The 13,988-nt window shown below is 31.1% G+C and overlaps 1 protein-coding gene across 1 annotated transcript; it reads right to left on the reverse strand.

Moving 5' to 3' along the window:
• Positions 1-9,084: 9,084 nt before the first annotated feature.
• On the reverse strand, positions 9,085-12,727 carry LOC25495870 (myb-related protein 2). Its single transcript, XM_013596127.3, has 8 exons — positions 12,517-12,727; positions 11,908-12,109; positions 11,410-11,486; positions 10,674-10,731; positions 10,452-10,539; positions 10,268-10,337; positions 9,616-10,018; positions 9,085-9,509 (listed from the first exon to the last, which is right to left on the reverse strand). Exons 2-8 carry the CDS (start codon positions 12,104-12,106, stop codon positions 9,211-9,213), a joined length of 1,194 nt encoding a protein of 397 aa, XP_013451581.1. The 5' UTR covers positions 12,107-12,109; positions 12,517-12,727; the 3' UTR covers positions 9,085-9,210.
• Positions 12,728-13,988: the final 1,261 nt, after the last annotated feature.

Below are 13,988 nucleotides of genomic sequence, written 5' to 3' on the forward strand. Positions count from 1 at the left end.
ATTTGATAAATTATTTGGTAAGATGCTCCTTATAGATTTGCATCAGTGAAGGATAAGTGATATTATCACCATACTCTTTGACACATTTTTTTTATGGCAACAACCTCAAAAACACCGATCAACTCAGTCATAAGCGCAACTCCTACCTCATGGAGACCTTTTTATCATGACTCAACATCTTCCCTTTAATGGGAATGTGTAGTATACACGCCACATCATCCAATGTAACGATCGTCTCCCCTGCAGAAAAATGGAAACTATTAGTCTCTTCATGCTACCTCTTGGACAGGGCAGTAAGCATAACATGACTCACATTCATGAACCCCTTAAAATGCAATGGAAAAAGACCAAAATCATGAATGGGACCCCAAAACCAATTCAAATTATATGTTGGGCGTGAAATATCTTCTACCTTACCCCCATGTCCAATGCACCCGAGTACACCTCTTTCACGTATCTGAACTAAAAAAAAAATTAAACAATTAATTAAAAAGAAACGATAACATAAAAATTTAAATGAATACAAACAAACATATAAAAATCTCTATATTTAAGATTGAAACATATAAAACACTTATTTCTACAACTCTAAACTGTAACATACAAAACAAAAAATATGATAACAATATGAATTAAAAATAAATACTTGTAATTTGGTTGATGAGTTGATTGAAGTTGAAGAAAATGGATGGAGTTGGTTTGAGGGAGTTTTTTTATTTTTTTATTTTTTTATTTTTTTTTATGTTTTGGACATATGATAAGGGTTGTTGTTCTGTCCTAACATAAGTCCAAATTACAACGATAATTAACTACCATTGTAAGAACGACAGTTAACTACCGCCTAATCAGTGCCAGCGGCAGTTAACCGTCTTTTCAAGGTTTTTGGTCTTTTACTAGTGCTTGTGAGCAATTTTATGTGTGACAAGAACAATTTCCGTTGGACGTGATCCAACATAGAATAAATGAAAAAGTAGACAAATACTTAATTCGATTATATTTATAAAAAATATTTGACTTTTTTGATTCATGGTATAAATGATGTATTTGATATATATTTTAGACAGTATACATCAATTACTCAATAAATTTAAAAAATTAATTTTTGCTTATAAATAGGACCGGAGAAGTACTAAATTAAAAGTTCATATGTAGTGTAGGGCTATTTTCCAAAACTTTGGAAAAAGAGTCCCCTCCTCAATCATTAGCAGCAATGATTCTATTGGGAGGAGAATCCCTACCTCTTGGTGTTGGGGATAAATTTGAAGTTGGAACCAAAGAAGTAAAATTTGAAAAGAAGTATGAATGATCAAACTATAAACGCCTGTCCAAAGAAGTAGTCTTGAAAGATATGATGTTCAAACTACTCATTAAAGTAAATGATAAAGGTCAAGTATATGTATATCAAATTACTCGATACATTAATTATGAATTAAGATTCAAACATTGATTCGTTACGCTAAATAAATCTCAACTTTTGTTGATATTTGATTGACTCAAACTAATAAAATAACATAACTTTTTTTTTTTGAATAAAGCATAACTTTTTTTTTTAAATGGTCAAAGTTGGTAATGTTAGTATTTTGGTGAGAATGAAGTTCTTATTATTGATCTTCTTATCACTTTAGGTCTTTAACTCACATTCTAATCATGAGAGACTTAATTATTATCGTTGAAAATAATATGAACAAATCGTGCAAAAGAATTAATTCTACTTATACATCACTTAAAAACAAGTTCAAATTAATGTTAAAAAGAGAATAAGATAAACTCGGAATATCAATACTATAGTAACGAAGATGTCCAATTTTTTTAAGGAAACCGGAGGAAGAGAGAGATAGAGATAGAGAGGGGTTAAAAAGTCATTGTCCCAAAAAAATCTATATTTAAGATTGAAACATCTTAGGGTTAAATAAGAAAATAATCCCTCTAAATATACCAACATATTTTAGTCTTCATAAAATATTCGTTAAGTTATTGGTTCCTTCAAAAAATTTCATTCATAACATTAGTCCCTGCTCTACATTGAGAACATAGATTAATTCAATTGATGAAAATTCTTAGAAGGACCAACAACCTATAGAATATTTTAAGGAGATTAAAATCAAATGTTACTGTATTTAAGGGGATCATTTACTTTATTTAACCCAACATCTTATCATGTCATTATTAGCTAGGCTTGAACAAACATTACTGCTTTTGTGGAGGAAATCTAGATTAGCATTGTCTGGATGTATTGTCTGAGAAAAATGTGATATTTATAGAAATGGACCACATACTAAGCATTACCTTTGTTATTTATTACACATTTGCTTTAAATTTAATGACACTGGTGGATAAGTTATTGCTGAAATACTTTAGCTTCCAATTAAGAAAAGACAATGACATGAATTCAGGAGTTCAGTCACAAGCTATTCAAGGTAACGGTCCAAATTATTTGAAAAGAAAAAAGAAAAAAAACAATATATTATTCTATATGGAAATATCTACTTTGAGTAGAACCGGTAATGAACTGAACTAACACAAATTTAGATTGAACTTAATTCGATAATTAATTCATTGAATTTGTTTTATAAACCTAGTTTGATTTATATGTCCCTTAGTTAGTTTTTTGTATTGATATTTGAGATTAAAGTTTAAGAAACAAATGTAGTCTCTCTTTTTAGTTCATTTGATTGACACTATAGTATTTGTCCCCACAACCACATCTTATTAAGAAATATCTACATGTCATAACAACAATACTTTGCACGATTATACCAACATGTTTGTACCTTGTGGGGCTTCATAGATGTCTTATTATTTCTAATATTTTTTATTTAATAGCCTAATTAATTTTATGTTTGATTTTAATGTTTTTTAAGAAATTATTTTCTCAAAGTATTATTATTGTCGACGTATTGATGTCAATGTCGTACTGCCTCAATTTTTATTGTCAACTGTTTGTATACGTATATATACTATCGATGATTCTATTTAATATGCACAAGTAAAATAGTTTTGCACCATAAATAAATGTGTTTTTTTTTCAGCATTAAATCAGCAAATCTCATCGTATCAAATTTGATTAAAGATCAGATTTATTTTTTTTTTTGGTTACAAAAGATCAGATTTATTGATCTAACTGTTAAAATTAATTTATGTATAATGCAAAAATTATCTTAGCTAAGACTTGGCTGCCAACAATTATTACGACTATGCTTCTCACATCTACCCTTAAAGTGATGTATCTATTAAAGGAGCTTTTTCTTAAAGAGCGTTGGACCAATACAAGGCAGGACTCTTATTTTTTGTTGGAAAATTTGATATCTTACTAGTTTCATTGTCTCTTAGCGAGGAAGTCATTTAAAAGCAGAGCAAGATTCTTTATGCACTAATTCACAGAAATTAGCATTTGAAAGATTCGGACTGCGATCTCGAAATGAACATATTTTAAAGTCTCAAATCTACATCATTATGTCAATCCTTGAGGGAGACTCCAACTAATCCCTTACCTCTTACAAACGATCATAATCCTCTTCTTATCCCTCCTTTCACAATATCTTTCTATCACTCTTTAAATTTTAGAGCGGATATCAAAAGAGAAAAATTATAAGGAAAGAAGATCGAGAAAGAAGATCCACAGAGACAATGACTAGAAGGAGATGATCCAATTTAATTTTCATCACATAGACCAATTCGAATGATCAACCGCAATCTCCAATTCCTTAACACCTAAAATAATGACAAGCTATAGGTGTCTGGTCTTTGTAACAGATTCTGGGTGATTCATCATATTAGCACACCTTGTGCGGGGTGAATTTATCCTTCTTTGAGCAATATATTTCATTCTGATTTGTTAAAAAAAAAGACTTAATTACTCTTTTGGTCCCTTAACTTATTTTTTGGTTTCGTTTTGGTTCCTTAACTATTAAAAGTTTCTTTTCGGTCCCATAACTTATTTTTGGGTTTTCTTTTGGTCCCTTAACTATTAAAAGTTTCATTTTGGTCCCTTAACTTATTTTTTGGTTTCATTTTGATTCCTTAACTCTAATACATTCATCCTAACATAAAGGACCAAAGTGGTTGACGGAGGAAGAGTTAAGGGACCAAAACGAAACCAAAAAGTAAGTTAAATGACCAAAACGAAACTTTTAATAGTTAAGGGACCAAAACGAAATCAAAAAGTAAGTTAAGGGACCAAAACGAAACTTTTAATAGTTAAGGGATCAAAACGAAACCAAAAAATAAGTTAAGGGACCAAAAGAGTAATTAAGCCAAAAAAAAAAAAAAAACAAGCTGTTATTTTAAAAAAAAAAAATCATTCTACAATAATCAAACATGTCAAGATGTAATGATGAAGAAGAAATCATCCATCTCGTTACAACTAGAATTACTTATTCTATAAATAGTGTCGCTTGGACCGATGCTAATTTTTTAAATTTAAACTATGCAAAAAGATTGGAGTTTTGGAGTTTTTAAATTGTGAAAAATCTGAAATTATAGATTTTTTTTGAATGTTTATTGTAAAAACATGAAGAGCAAATTAAAAGTGAGATTTACAATAAATGTTGGGTATAAGAACCTAGGGAGGAGAGGTCCCATGTTACAGTATATTTTTCATTTAGTTATCTCTTTGGAACATGGGCCCTATTCTTCATGTTTGAGCAATTCTTTATAAAAATTACATTACTAGGCTGCCTCATTTGAACGTACAACATTGGTGTTTTTTTGGGTGCATATACTTCCAAATTGATGTAAGTTGAGGAAAATACCGATTAATTTGGTGGTTTTTTCTCACTATTATTTTTTTTCTTTTTCCTTTATTTGTATACCATAAGTGAAGGATATCGAGTTAGAAGGGATTTATACCTTCACACTCGAAATCACCATATCCTTCAGATAAATATTTTTATCAACATAAAGATTAAATAATCTACTAAAACAATCTTTCAAGGTGACTTTGCAGAAAAAAAAAAAAAAAACAAATGTCGACTGACCCCAAGAAAACCCATATATTTTTAGGGTTTTGTAGCAATTTAACTTAAATTTACGACCATAAAAAAAATCGAGATTTACTTTTATAAAACTTATTGTATACGACGACCCTGAGGAGTGGAATGACCGCGAGAGATGGTTATTGAGTGAATAAGAACGACGACGATTGAGTTAGGGTTTGTGTGAGAGGGAAAACAAATACGTTTTCTCATAGAAGAGGGTAAAAACATGTTAAAGCGTGATAGAAAAAGTGAAATTTTTGAAAGTGTCACAGGTTTTTCTCTAGGTTTTCTATTAGTGTATAGATCCTCAGCAGCTAAAAACCCTGCAACGGTCTCTGCTGCAAGTATATTAATTGTTGGATTAGTCCAAGAGCTTTGATTTTATATATTAAAGTTAATATATAAAATAAATTAATTAAAATCAAAGTTGATGGATTAATCTAACAGTTAATATACTTGCAGCAGAGACTGTTGCAGGGCTTTCAGCTGTTGAGAATCCATACGTTAATAGAAAAACCCGACAAAAACTTGTGACACATTTACGAATTTTCACTTTTCCTTTTAACCTTTCACAAGTTTTTACACTCTTCTCTGAGAAAATATATTTGTTTTTCCTCTCGCAGAAACCCTAACTCCCATTCACTCAATAATCATTTTCCCTCTCCTGGTCTCACACGAACCCTAACTCAATCGTCTTCGTTCTCACTCACTCAATTGTCGTCTCTCGTCGTTGTTCCACTCCTCAGGGTCGTCGTACACCATAAGTTTTATAAAAGTAAATCTCAGTTTTCTTATGGTCGTAAATCTGAGTTAAATTGCTGCAAAACCTTAAAAAAAAAATATGGGTTTTATTAGAGTCAGTTGACGTTTGTTTTGTTTGCAGCAAATTAACCTCGAAAAGTACATAATCCAGGACAAACACATATTAACTTTTTTTCCATATAGTGGGTAACAATTTTAATTAGGATGTTTTGTTTTTAACTTGTTATTTGTTTGATTTTGGGATGAAAGTATTAGAGGAAAGACACTGTTAAATTAAAGACAGAAAATTAAGGTATTTGACATAAAGTCTGGGTAAATATTGAATTTTAAATGAGTTTGAGAATAGGGATGAAAGTAGAGACTTGTTGTGGTGGAGATATAAGTGTAGTTGAGAGAGGTGATGGATGGAGTAAAGGAAGATGGTTTGATGACAATATGTCGAAGAAAATAGAGAATAAATGCAACACTTTATTTTGATATTGATATGAACCTTTGTTAGATGGGGATGTGTTAAAGGATTGCTTTATAAGATTATTTAATTTTTTCAGTTAATAAAAATATTTATGTGAATTAGGACATGGTGATTTCGAGTGGTTTGGAGGAAGGGTGAAGTTAGACAAGGGATATATACACTTAAATATAAAATTTATATAGATAAAGAAAAGAAAAAAATAACAAAAGAGAAAATAGACAAAATAAATTATTATTTTATGGTGATAAAAAACTTTCATATATATGCAGTAGTTAAAATTGGAAAACAAGTTTTTTCGGTAATTTATGTTTTTTGTCCTTACAGTTTATAGTTTTTGAAATTCAGATGTCGTATACAATGTTCAGGACACTAGGAATGTCGAATACAAAGTCCAAGACACTTAATAACAAATACTCAACACAATTAACAATAAACTACTTAAATTAAAATGCAGGAAGAAAATAACACAGAGTATTTGTTAACCCAGTTCGGTGCAATGTCACTTATATCTGGGGGCATCTACGTTAGGAAGGAAATCCACTATAATAGTATATTAGTTTGAAGTCCTATGTGAACAACCTCCGGTTCACTGCCTTCTCACCTGATGACAGTAAGTCATTCGCTATTTTTAGAGTCTTTTTATGATATTTTTGAGTTCACAAGCAAGATTAAGCAACAAGAAAAGCAAGAAAAACCGAAGAAACTGAAAAAAGGGGATCGTGTCAAGATTACTGAAAAACGTGACACGATTTGGAGCTTTCAAGAAATATGCATTCGGCATTGGTGAAAACGTGTCACGATGGCAAAAACGTGACACGATTATGGAAACCCTAATTTTGGTGGTTTGTTACACAAGGAAGAAACGTGTCACGATTTACTTAAATCGTGCCATGATTTTAGGAGCAGTTCTTGCCTATTTAAGCTGAAGACTATTCTGAAAACAAGGGTTACGATTTGGAGAGAGCCAAGTGCGATTTTGAGACCTAAAGACGGCTAGGAGGGCGATTTCTTCAACCTTCTATCAGTTCATGTATGTTTTGATTCCACTATTGATTATGCTATTTGTAAACTCAATTATGAGTACCTAAATCTCTTAGAGATTAGGTCTGAGATGATTCTTTGTAACCCTAATTGAACCATGTTGCTGTGAAACTCTATTTATTGTGAATGACAATCTAGTTTTTATTCAATACATTTGTTCTTAATGCTTTTTATATCCTGATCAAATATAAACATGATTTAGTGAGAATGAATGACTACTGACCATAGCTTTCTACTTAGACATAATTGAATTGTTCTAATAAACAAGGTTAGTCTAGGAATGGATAATCGTTTGTTAGTGATATTAGGTTAATGTGCTTAAACCTTCAAAGATTATTAGACCACCTAAGGAATTAGGGGCTGTAATTTGAGAAGAAGGTCCTAAGTTAAAGGATTGATTAGGACTATTTTGTTAACTATCGTGGAACTAAAAAATAATTCATAAGAATAAGTGCAGTATACCAATTCGGGGAACATAGATGATTCGAAAGACCTGATCTTATCTCTCTTTATATTTACTAACCAAATCCATATTTTCTAACTAAATCTTTATTTTATGTTATTTAATTTTATGCAATCAAATCAAATCTACGAACAAAAAAATTTATATATCCTAAATATTCACTTTATTGCTAAATTGAGATTAACACAGTCCTCGTGGATACAAACTTATTTTATTACTTCGATACATTTTTAGTACACTTGCTAAAAAGTCTATCATTACCTAATCACTATCTGTGATATTTCTATCTAAGACTCTCCTAGATATGAGATCTCATCTCATTTCCCCTCAATCACACAACCTGTGATTACAAAGAATACTATCAAGAAGCAGTGGCGGAGCCCTTCATGGGCTAGGGTGGGCCATGGCCCACCCAGAGAAATTAAAAAATTAACGATCATAGGTCTACTTTGCGAGATTTTATACAATTTGTGTCGGTGTTAGGTTTCAAGTTGATCCAAATTTCTGCAAAATGGTGTAGTGGCCCATCCGAAAAATTTAAATAATTCAATTATAGGTCTCTAATTTGTGTTTATATATTATAATTAATTTTAGTGGCCCACCCGAACTCTTTTTTCTGGCTCCGCCACTGTCAAGAAGGAGACACACTTCAATAAACAAAATATACTCGTTGCTTAAAAGCTTCAGAGTGATTCACAAATACAACTCAACTTTCAGTCCAGCTCAAGTATCAAGGTGATACAAGAGTAGCTCACAAATAACAATAGACAGACTATTATCCTAAATGACACTTTAACAATTGTGGCTTCAGTCGTCTTCTTTAGGTTTGAGTCTTCCTTTATATAGTCAGAGAATGCATGGGCTTGATGAAAAAATCGAGCTAAACAATACAGTTGATCCAATAGAGTCTCCAACTACAATATTCTAGAAGCATATATAATGTTTCCTAAAATGCTTAGGACATTTAAAGCTAAAACACGGTAATGCATAAACCGACATAAGCAGCTTCTAGAAACACACGCCTCTTGGAGCACAAGCTACATGAATCATATCTTCAATGATCTCACGCATAAACCAATTCTTTCAAGATTGCAAAACAAAATACTTCACCTTAAGCTAAGATGTCGTACTAACATGTCTAGGATATTTGGTCCAACATCTTGTTTTAACAAAATGCGGCCAACACAATATAAATTCCAACATTTTTTATTTTTTTTATCCGGTAATTATGTTTTAAGTATAGATGAAAATTATTTCCATTAGTTTCTAATAATTTTGAAGCTACTTTGTCACAATAAAAATAACTTCTAGTGCTTTATTCTTTCATATAAACATTTTGAAAAGAAAAAAAAAGCTTTGACCATTTTAAATTAAATCCATACATAATTAATTCTACACTACAATCTGTAGCAATTGGAGAGCAATTTATTCTGTTCAACTAAGTTATTGTCAAATTTGTTCCAAAAACAAGATGCAAAATATTCCAGCTAAATGTCCTAGCAATTCCAGCTGAAACCATTCAAGTCAAATTTTTGGCTGTGAGAAGAAGCACCATTGTCATCATGGGAATTCAAGTCTAATTTCATATCAAAGTTTGCTAGTCTATAATCTTGAGAAATTTTGTCACTATTAAGTTTAAGTTGCACTCCACTAGTGTCAATACTTTTTCTTCTTTTCCATTCTTCACCCTCTAAATCTTCCTTTGAAATATTTCTCCGCCAAAAGTTTTCTTCTTCATGAACTCCTATATTCATAGACAAGAGGCTTGACGTCCTTTCTGGTACTTCATCCGATCCTATTTATAAGAAATAAAAGACTAAATTAAATCACACAGACAAAAAACACGTTCAAAGAATGCAATTTGTCGATTATCAATAGGACAGGAGGGAGTAAAAAATTACCCTTTAGTACTTTATCATTTGATGAGGAAAGAAACATCATATTCTCCTTCACTTCTTCACACAATGTGCCATTATATGCTCTAAAATTCATGCTCTTGTTATGTATTTCTTGGTCTCTTTGAGAGTCCTCACTATTGGTTAAGAAACTCCCCATTGAATAATCAATGGTCTCACCTTCTTGTGTTTGTTGAGCCCAAAGTACATTCATTTCTTTTAGTTCTGAAAATTTGGAATCAAGGTTTTCAGTGGATACTCTTGATGCTAATTCAGATAGTTGAACCTTTGCAGCATCAAGTCCCATAGCTCCTAAATTTTGTCTTCCTAGTGTTTCCTTAGCTTTTTCAAGCACTGATTGAAGGTACTTCCCTTGAGCCTCTATCCGTAGTTGTAAGTGTCGTTGTACCTGCTTAAAGACGCATTTAAGTGTCCGTGTGTTGTCAATGCCAAGCACATATGTTATTCAAAGGATAACATTTGAACTATAAAATGACCGATGATTTATAATTTCAATGACTTCGGTTGAATTTATCATATCTCAAGACCTAATCTAAAAGGTCCTATAGAGGCCAAATTGAGGATTCAAATCACTTGATCTTTTTACAAATGTATGAATATAAGTATTTGATGTTAAAGTTCAAAAGATGTTATATACCTCAAGCTGCTCATGTAATCTTCTTTGCACTTCAATTTGCATATTTAATGCTTCATTTATATCTGAATTTCTGAATTTAGAAATGATTCTTGTTAGTGTTTCCTCTCATTAGAGAATGTTGTTCTGAATTTTAAAATAATTGAAACTTAATTACAAACTAATGCTGAAATATTTGTATTCTTACTTGTTTGTTTGGAGTCCTATGTTTAAATCTTTCATATGAATTCCACTTGATTCTGACATTCTGCTTGTCACTACTTCTGAAGTTGGTGCTGGTAAAATAAATTCATTTTCATTTTTCAAATTATGTGCTTAATAAAAGATAGAATATGTGTTATTCATAATCTTCTTATGAAAGACATGGAAATAATATTTTAAAAAATAAAATAAAAAAATGTTCCCTTACCAATTTTACTGCTGCCAGTATTTGTTTGTCCATTCATGCTTCTACTGATCCTGTATTTCTGCCATCAAGAAAGTATAAATCAATGATTAAACATAATTCATGAACAAATAAAACCATTAAAAAAAATCCCATAAAAAATAACAAATTTATTCATGGTTTTAAATTGTTGCTATAGTGTGGTTGCAGTTACGCTACGAACCTTTAGGGTGTGTTTGGATTGTGGGTTTAGGAAAGAAAAAGAGGGGAGGGCTCACTTTTATTTTTTAAATTACGAACAATGTAAAATATTTTTAAAATAAATTACCGATTTTTGAAGTATTATATGATTATTTATGATGTTGTCAATTCAGTTTTCTAAAAATCATTTTATAATATCTGTAATTTGAAAAAGAAAAGTAAGCTCTCCCCTCCCTTCTCCTCCTAAACCCTTCATCCAAAACACCCTTAAAATACTGCAGTGTAATACATGCAAATGCGACTGATGTAGCCGCAATTGCAATTGTCATATCATTGCAGAAACTTGTAAATCTGTTGTATATCGTGGCACAATTGCGATTACAGACTACAATTTTGAACTATGATTTTGATCTCATTAAATTTTTACTTGATCAAAGATTTTGTGCAACACATGCAAGAAGATTATACTCAAATAAAAAAATAAAATGGCCAAAATTGAAAATTAGTTATATGGTATAAATAGAAATGGTAAAAGGGTAGTGATGTATAATGTATTTACCTGTAGGTGACTCTTTAAATGGTATAATGTAAGTCCAGGAATTCCCATAAGTTTCAAAACTGTTTTTGGTGTAGCTTCTGCATGGTAATAGTAATCAAATTACCTTCAAAAAATTGCAATTTTCTTCTACATAATTGGATTCAATTTATATGCATCAAGAGTGCAAAGATTTTTAACACTTTGATCATATTAACCTTAAAGGTTATATAAATGATGGATCACATTGGTTGACAATGAAAAAAAAGTTTACACTGACAGTGGTCAAAATCTATGAAGCACGGATACGGACACGAACACCGGACACGACACGGATACTGACATGCCGATACCGCTAATAATTTGAGATAATCGCATATTTCAATGTAATTATATGTGTCGGTGTCGTGTTGGTGTCGGACACGACATGTGTCCGAAACTAGGACACAGCTAATCTGAGGAGTGTCTGTGCTTCATAGGTCAAAAATAATTTGCACATAATTTAGGTATGAATAGACTCACTATCTGCTCCACCAAGTTGATTGACTGCTTCAATGAAACGTTCATGAAGATCTGGTGTCCATTTTAGTCTTGGCTTAGCATCAGTTGAAAGAACAAGTCCTGAATCTGAACTTCCATTTCCTCCTCCTTGCATGTGCATCCTCAAAGCATGCATGTTCCTTGCTTGTTGCTGCTGCTGATGATGATGATGGTAGTACATTCTCTTCAATAGAAGGAAAAAAAATGATCTTGGTTATTACTCAAGTTAAGATGCACAAGAAAATAATTATTCTCAAGATCAAGGTCTTAAGAAAACAATATTTTGAAAACCAAACTTAAATTTGAACCAACAAGACCTTTGGATCATAGTTCAACCGCCTTAAACCGCCAGAACCGTGATTGAACCAAAAAAATAAATGAACTATAGTAAAGGCCAATTCAAGGTTCAACCTGTTTAACCATCTTGTTCGGGTTTTAAAACCCTGAAATAAATTTTGTGGTCATGGATTGAGTTACGACAACAAGACTTTTTTATTTTTTTTTCTTTGTACTGCAACACAATCGCGATTGAAGCGTTATCAACCTCGATTACCACAATATAAAAAATTGCTCAATATCATTATTTTTTACCTGTTGACAAGTGTGATTAGATTGTTCTAAAATCTTCAAGAGCACTTCCTTAGGGTTTCAACTCAAATTGTGCAAGTTTCTACAACTCTTGCATCCTTTTTTCTTCTAGACAAAAAAAAAAAATCTTAATAAGTGTTAGTTGCACTCATAGATATCTTTCTCTTTATAAAGAAAATGCACTTAGGAGAGGGACCTTGTGAGGAATGGAATAAGAAACAACTCAAAACTATACTATAAACTTAATGTCTTAATTAATTCAATATATACACATAAGTACTTAAAAAGATGTGTCATTCTTCTTACTTTTCATCATTATGGGATCTCATTCACTTCCACTTTTTATTATAGGAGCAAAGAACTTATCCAATAGAATTGTGTGCAATATACTTTCTTAGAAACCTCACACGTTGCATTTAGAATCAAATTTATTTGTAATAAAAAAAATAATAAAATCAGATTTATTTGACCTATGATCAGTTTATGCCTGCATATGTTTTTGTTCCCCTGACAAATGGAAGAACCTTATTCCAAAAGTTAAGAGAAGAATTCAAAGTGACATGAATTATAGAATAAACTTTTTTTTTTTACTTTTTCCTTGAAAGCATCAGAAACCACACTTCACATGTTTGTCAAGAAAGATTCTTGACTTGGAATTCTATCAATTAGTCCTTGTCACTCACATAGGTAATTGGGGCAATTTGGAGTATAAATTTTACTTTATGTTATCATCAACATTGCCAATGGAAATTGACCCAATTGTAATCTAAAGTAGATGGAAAATTATACAATAATTTGATTATATAAAGTTGGACAATCAAAATATATATATAGATAAAAGGCACTGGAGGAGCTACAAGTTTGGCTTAATTAATATAGGCTAAGACCATAAACATGACCTTATGAAGAAAATTTTAAAATTTCACATTCATATATGCAACAAATTCAATACATACTACCAAAGATGAATGATGTGGAAATTTGCTAAGAAAAAAAAAACAAATCAAATAACTTACAGTGGCTAAAATTACAGTTCGTTATATTTACAAGAATCAAAAACATAATTAAGTTAAAAAAAATTATACTCAATCGTAGTCGTTGATTGGATGATCAAGGGTCATTATGCTTATAGGATAAATTTACAGTTACTAAAATTAATCGTTTAAGTCTAAAGTTGTTTATGCTCACTCTTTCTTTTGAAAGGACTTCTTGTTATAGAGGAATCAAATTTCTTCTTATTAAAGTATCTAAAAATATAAAATATTATATCATAGATAGAATTGAGAATAGTTATAAAAATGGAAAGCTGATGTTCACTCCTTAGAATTTCTTTTAAAAGAAAGGAACAGAATAAGAACACATTCCATTTTGTCTTGTTTGGTAAGTTTGATGGATATGTGGCCAACAAAGAATAAAAAAAAATTAAAGGACCTTAGAAGTATTCATGATGCCGGCTTTGCCTTGACGAATCCTAA

This window comes from Medicago truncatula, chromosome 6 (assembly GCF_003473485.1).
Source record: "Medicago truncatula cultivar Jemalong A17 chromosome 6, MtrunA17r5.0-ANR, whole genome shotgun sequence".
Classification (NCBI taxonomy): domain Eukaryota; kingdom Viridiplantae; phylum Streptophyta; class Magnoliopsida; order Fabales; family Fabaceae; genus Medicago; species Medicago truncatula.